At 34.2% G+C, this 6,867-nt stretch overlaps 1 protein-coding gene across 1 annotated transcript; it reads left to right on the top strand.

Moving 5' to 3' along the window:
* Positions 1-3,423: 3,423 nt before the first annotated feature.
* On the top strand, positions 3,424-4,362 carry LOC131067735 (protein DMP6). The gene has a single exon (XM_058002861.2). The coding sequence runs from the start codon at positions 3,479-3,481 to the stop codon at positions 4,064-4,066; it is 588 nt and encodes a 195-aa protein (XP_057858844.2). The 5' UTR covers positions 3,424-3,478; the 3' UTR covers positions 4,067-4,362.
* Positions 4,363-6,867: the final 2,505 nt, after the last annotated feature.

The raw sequence follows: 6,867 nt of genomic DNA, 5'->3' as shown, positions 1-6,867 counted from the left end.
TCCAAGCAATGGTTAGAAAATTAATCAACAAAAGATAAAACCATAGCTAATCGATCTATTGCCTCCTAGTAAATAAGAGTATGAATTTTGCTCTCAAATTTGGTTATGCAAATTCCAGTGACTTAACTACACTTAAATGGAGGATTTCAATGATAAAGATGCATAAGCTAGCAATGATAGCATGATTAAGCTACATGATTTCATGATTATTCTAGAAAATAAGCTAGAATGAAGATGCAATTAAGCTAAAATTGAACATGATAACAATGCTAATAATGATTTGCTAAGAGCTGTATGCCTATAGTAACAATGCTTGAATGCAAATGAGATGGGTTGATTATTGCTCCAAAATGGGGTCTATTTATAGGATTTCCAAGGCTAGGGGTGAGGTGGCAGGAATCAATGGTCAAGATTAAGTATTAAGATATCAATGGTGAAATTGGAGGTTGGCAAAGAGGTTGGATTAAAGGGAACATCTATCATCTCTATGGTGACAAGTGTTAAGAGGCTTCTAGAAGAGGTTGGATGAAAGGGAACACTTAGTGACAAGTTTCACAAAGCTTCTAGAAGAGGTTGGATGAAAGGGAACACTTAGTGACAAGTGTCACAAAGCTTCTAGAAGAGGTTGGATGAAAGGGAACACTTAGTGACAAGTGTCAAAAAGATTTTCTTATGAGAGGGTAAAATGTTCAAGGAAAGGGGACATGTGGTTAGATTAAATGGGTTAGGTTAGGCGGTTAAAAGTTAGGAGAATTGAATTTAAAAATTCAAATAATAAAACAAGGCTAATTAATTTCAACAACTCATAATTGATTTGTTTTAGTTAATTAGAGGATTAGAAGAAACGATTTTGATGGGGAAGACTTAGTTAATTTGAATTAATTTATGAAAGGGGATTATTGAAATGAACCTATTAAATAAATCCTTAGATTTATTAATAAGTAGATGAAAAGGGAGGATTTAATCAAATTGTTGATGAATTCAATTAAATTGGGGAGTGAGATTAATTAAATAATTTCTTATTCAATTAATTATCTTCAGACCATTTTTAGGTGTATACAACATGCACTCTAGAGCCACTTGCATGCACTCCAGGAGAGGGATAAAACACAACTAGAGACTTAGGGATCCTCACAAATTGAGAGTCACTAGGAACAACCATGCCAAGAAACAAAAGGGTAGGCTTTCACTTGACAACTAATAAATCAAACTCTCAACAACATCTCAACAACCACCCGTCACCAATCAAAAACCTTGTTGCAAAGAAAAAGTAACCCCAACATAATACACATGAGGCAACAAAGGTAAAATGGCAAAACACCCCTTTTGAAGCAGTCAAAAGGTAGGTAAAGTAGACACCCACTGCTCCACGCACCTCCCAAATCCTCTACAACTCAACAAAGACCCCACCCCCGCTCCTAGACTAACACAAAGAATTGATTAATTAATATATTAATGACACTAAGGTGGATGATTTAAATGAATAATGTTATTGAGGACACTAAATTTTTTTTTTAAAATATATTAAAGATCATTTGTGTGTTCAAGTGTTATGTATTAGGGTATTAAATATCTTCTATCCTATCCCTCAAACTAACTACCAAAAAACATATGGTAAAATCAAAAAATGGGAAGAATAGGATCATACCCTACAAAACATAACTCCTAAGACAAACATAACTACCCAAAAACAAGCTAGGAAAGTAACAACCACAACCAGCAACAAAGGATCTAGCACACACCAAAGCCAAAGTAGCCAACATACAACCCCGCTACAAAACAAGGAGTTCCATACACAAGGAAAGGGCACATAATAGGTCCCCCGCCATGAACAAGATGACAATTCATTTGAAGAAATGGAAAATATACTCTCTGTAGGGATCAAAAGAGTAGTTCTGACAACTCCCTTTGCACTAAAAGATACAAAAGTATCCTTGACAAAATGAAAGAGGAAGCTCAACCAACAACAAGAGCCATCTTCAAGAAGTTAACCCCAATAGAAGATCAAAGGCCCAAAAACATAAAACAACTCAGAACCCCATCATTCAAATAGGATGCCACAAAGATGGCAAAATACATCTTGCCAAAAAATAAGAACGCAAACTGTGTAGATAACAAAGGTCCTAAGCCACAAAAGAAGCTTTGCTAAGCCACACCCACCATAGAGAAAGGCCTTCAAAGGTTATAGCCACTCAACAAGATTAGATCCACAAAACTTAGAAAGAGCTACAAGTACAAAGACACCCACAACACCACGACCACCAAGAGTAAAGCCATGGAAGCGAATTGCATCCACAAACAAATGAAACCCATAAGAAAAACCTTGGGCCTAGTCCACAACAACAACCAAGAAAACACCAACATCATTTGGATCATCCGCTTCTTCCTTTCCATCTTTGCTCTCCCTGGACGAAACCCTACCCAAAAAATCCCACTCTTGCTCATCCCGTCATTCTTTTCTATCAACTTTGAAGTTGTCTTATTGGAAACTATTTATTTTATTTATATCATTTGATGCTTATTTCCTCAGTTCGCTAAGTTTGTTTTAAGATGTCGTATCATTCCACCCACTATTTAAAAAAGTTGTCAATATACTTTGACTATTAATATATCACTATAACTCATTAAAAAATAAAATATTTTATCTAAATTCTATATAAACTCAATACACGAGTACAAACTATCACTAGCTTGTGATCAATAGACCAGCATTATACATCGGTGACCACTCCCAACATAAACTATTTGGCAAGTTAACTACTCCATACAAACATTTCAAAATCTTTAGAAGATTAATAAATATTTCACTTCACAAAAAAAATAAAAAAATCTTAATTTAATAAACGTTATACTTGACCAAAATCTTTAGGAGTCAGCATTTTAATTGTAAGTGAGAGCCATTCTATGATTGTAAGTAAACCAAAACATTGCGTAAGGAGGATTATTAATAAATTAACAAAGTTTCATATGTCAATGTTGCGTCTAGACACAGATGAAACGTAGGCATTTAGGAATGAAATAGGTTCAGGAGCTTGAAAATTAAATCAAAGGCAAGTGCGCTTCACTCATGGCACCTCACCATTAAAGATTTATAATCATTACAAATCATGAAGAATGCCAACTTTGTTATAACAAACACATCCTGTAATTCAAAAGTGATCCATTAAAAGCAACAAGATATCACGGCTCTCTGCAGTCCTTCAAAGCACAAAACAAACCAGCTTTATTTGGCTTGCACGTTCAGATTGCCAAGTCGAAATTCTCCAAGTTGCGTGGCCTTCACTGCAGGGATTACCTTGATGATGAAAAATCACGTCCCCAGACATTTAAGACATTTAACCGTCAAAACTTGAGGAAAAATTCATACTCCTTGCTCTACACCCACTTCTGAATCTAATATATATACAGATACTTTCAACTTTCTTTTATCATCTAGACCAAGAAATCTCCAGTCTAAGAAAGATTCAGAAGCCCATCAATGGCTGATATATCAGCAAGATTGAATGAAAGGGAAGCGTCTTCAATACTGATTGAAAAAACCAGAATAGAAAAGATGGCCGACATAGCATTTGCAAGTGCTGCAAATCTTGTAAAACTGCTTCCCACCACAACTGTATTGACATTTCAAGTATTGTCACCCACTTTTACAAATAGAGGGCAGTGTTATACTGCTAATATATATCTCACAGCCATTCTGTTGGCCTGCTGTGGGATTTCCTGCTTTGTCACTTGCTTTACTGACAGCTACCGATCTGAGGATGGAACGCTTTACTATGGCTTCGTGACCAAGACGGGCCTGCGAACTATGAATGATGGAATTAATAAGACTGTGGACTTGTCTTCATACAAGCTGAGATTTATCGACTTTGTTCATGCAGTGTTGTCTGTCGTGGTGTTTGCTTCTGTGGCTCTCATGGATAACAACGTTGTGAATTGCTTCTATCAGAAAGCTCAGGAGAATGCAGAGCAATTGTTGAAGAATCTTCCTCTTGGAGCTGGATTTGCTTGTAGCATGTTTTTCATGGCGTTTCCCACAACGCGTCATGGAATTGGTTACGCTGCCTAGGATGAAGTTTCAGGGAGGCCATGATTACGCTAAGAAATAATGAAAATGCTTCTGTCTCAATTGTATTCTTTTTAATTGCCTTACAATGTGGAGGATGAGTTTTAGGGTTTCTGCTTTGTTTAAGAGTGATGTGCTCGTAGCTGATTTCAGATCTTCATCACCGGCCCGAAGAGCTTTCAAGCTAATGCTTGTTTTTATTTGCAATTGTTCTTTCACTCTCTGTTCTTATGCCTTGGGCATAAAGTGTTTTATAATTCATAAACAAATAAGACTCCATGGGATTTCATCACTGTTTATTGTTTTTGTTTCAGTGGCGATGTTTTGGGTTATTTTTATTTTTAATGGCTTTTATTAGAACTTGTAGAGCTAAATATGGATGGAGAAAAGCAATAAAGAAATTAGAGATAAGTATATTTGAGAATAGAAAGTTACAATAGTATACAATTATTGATGCAATTCATACAACCAGGCTATCTTTCATTTAATTATTTGTTTATTTTGGTGGAAATATTTTAATGTGATAGATAGGTTGTATATTTTTTTTAGTTTTAGTTTATCAATTTGTAATTTTTTTTTACTATTTTTTTTCATTTTTCATTTCAAAAATATTATTTTCTTTTCATTTCATCTTTAAAAGATGTAAAAATAACATATCATATCATAAAGCTTAAAAGGACTTGAAATGACTCCCAAATTTGAAGTCATCAAATTGAAATTTCAACTTTAAAGGTTTCCTTTACTAGTCATTATGAATTGACCAAGTACACATTTCATATATTTTGAATGATTTCTTTAACTTTTTAATTATTATTAATTATATTCATCGAGGTGTTTGACTTCAGAGAATGCACTAACTTATCAATCTGTCAATCTTCTCAAGGTTATCATAAAAAACTATCGAATCCAAACATTAAATCCCACATATCGTAGTTTAGATTGATCACACAAGCCACAATATTATTACATAGTGTTTTCTATTCCAGTTTAGAATTTGAGACATTTATCAAACATGAATAAACAATGTTATGACTTTAGCAAATCATTCCTTAACAATATCAACATTTACCCATCATTAATACTTGAGCTAGGTAGACCTATTTTCCCATATAATTCCTTTTCTTTTATTTTAATATTCAATCACAACTTAAATATCTAAATTAAATATATCTAATTAATATTATTTCATTAATTAACCTAAAAATTTATGTTTCATGCAGTTAAAATACTTCAATAAAATATATAGAACTTTCAAAACAGAGTTGAGAAAATTTGAATTTGAGGATATTGAATTAATTCAACAATCGATCAACAATAAAATATAACTTATAATAATAGCTAAGAAAAAGGATTCTATATTTGAAATTATATTAGGAAATCACAATGCTAATGTAATAAACATAAACTAACTTAACATTAGACATTAGTTCTATGCAATTTCAGAAGTCAACAAAAAATGCATATTTTAACTAAATAGGCATTATGATGCTTTGATTAGTGTAAACAGGAAGAGACCTGAACTATTACATAACCACTACATGGATGAAAAAGTGAGAAAATCCATGTGACTCATGAGGAGGGAGAACCGGAAAAACCAGTGCCAATTGTCAAAAAAGAATAAAAATGAGTCAACGCCCAAAACTAGATGCAACAAAACCCAAAGATAGCCAAGACTAATGACTAGTAGAACAAAAAGTACATAGATGGTGCAGGAGTACCTAGGACTTAGGCTATTTAACTTTCATAATTTTGGCTTGTACTGACTCTAGCCAATTCAATGGTTAATAAGGACTCCAGGAGGGTCCAAGAGTTAGTGTTTGTGTCATTGTAGGCTTAGAGTTCATTTTACTTATGTTTGCATTTTTGTGTAAATAGTGAGTTTGAGTAGGTATTTGGCCTTTTTGTTGGTCAAAAATGTGAAAAGTTGGTAAAAGAATTAGAGAGGGTTAAATAGGTCTTAGACATGTTTGAAATGTCATATGTGATGACTTGAAATAGGTCTCATAGGCTGGAGAGACCAAAAGTGCAAAAATCACAAAGTTGCAAAAAGTTGTCATGACAACTTTTGAAAGTTGTCATGATAACTTTTGTCCTGAATTGGTTAGCATTGGAGTTAGGGATTGTTTAATGCCATGGAAGGACTCCACACATGGGCAAGCTATATAAACCATCTCTTTCATGTTTACCAAGGTTAGAGAAGTGTGTGATGTAATTTCAACAACTGAAACTACTCATTTTTAGTCTTGCTGGCAGCATTTTGGTTTGATTTTACTCATTTGGCAATTGAATATGGATTGAATCCATTGTTCTAGAAATGGATTGAGTTACTTCTATGTGTTACTGAGTTGTTGGTTCATTTTGGGTCTTCTAGTTACTATTCTTTGGTGTTTTCTTGTTCAAGTTTGCAAACAACCAGTTTTAGCTTGTAAATAGCAATTTTCTTGTAAATATGGTTGCCCCATGAGTTCCACACATGTTGCCATCACGTCTTGCTGGAACATGATGGAAAACCCTCTTTATAGTTTACATATGAACGTTCAAGTGCTGGAAAAGACCTTTGATGTGATTTTCACCTTATTCTAGGCGAGTCTAGGAGCAACCCGGTTAGAGGAAATAAGGTGAGAATGGATTGTTAAGTGTAGTAGTGTGTGCCAAATAACCTTTATAGAGTTTGGAGGGGTTCATGGAGTTGGGGCAGGCTTGTCCATGTAGGGAGAAAATTTGACAAATCCATTTTATATCACAACCCCAATTTGTACATTCACTACCAGTTAAAGGCCATGTAAACCCTTCAAAACCCTCAT

The sequence above is a fragment of the Cryptomeria japonica genome, chromosome 9, assembly GCF_030272615.1.
Source record: "Cryptomeria japonica chromosome 9, Sugi_1.0, whole genome shotgun sequence".
Lineage (NCBI taxonomy): Eukaryota > Viridiplantae > Streptophyta > Pinopsida > Cupressales > Cupressaceae > Cryptomeria > Cryptomeria japonica.
This window is presented reverse-complemented; position numbering and strand designations above follow the sequence as displayed.

Excerpts from the sequence above, each read along its gene's own strand:
- LOC131067735 (XM_058002861.2), top strand. The coding sequence starts at position 3,479 with ATGGCTGATATATCAGCAAGATTGAATGAAAGGGAAGCGTCTTCAATA.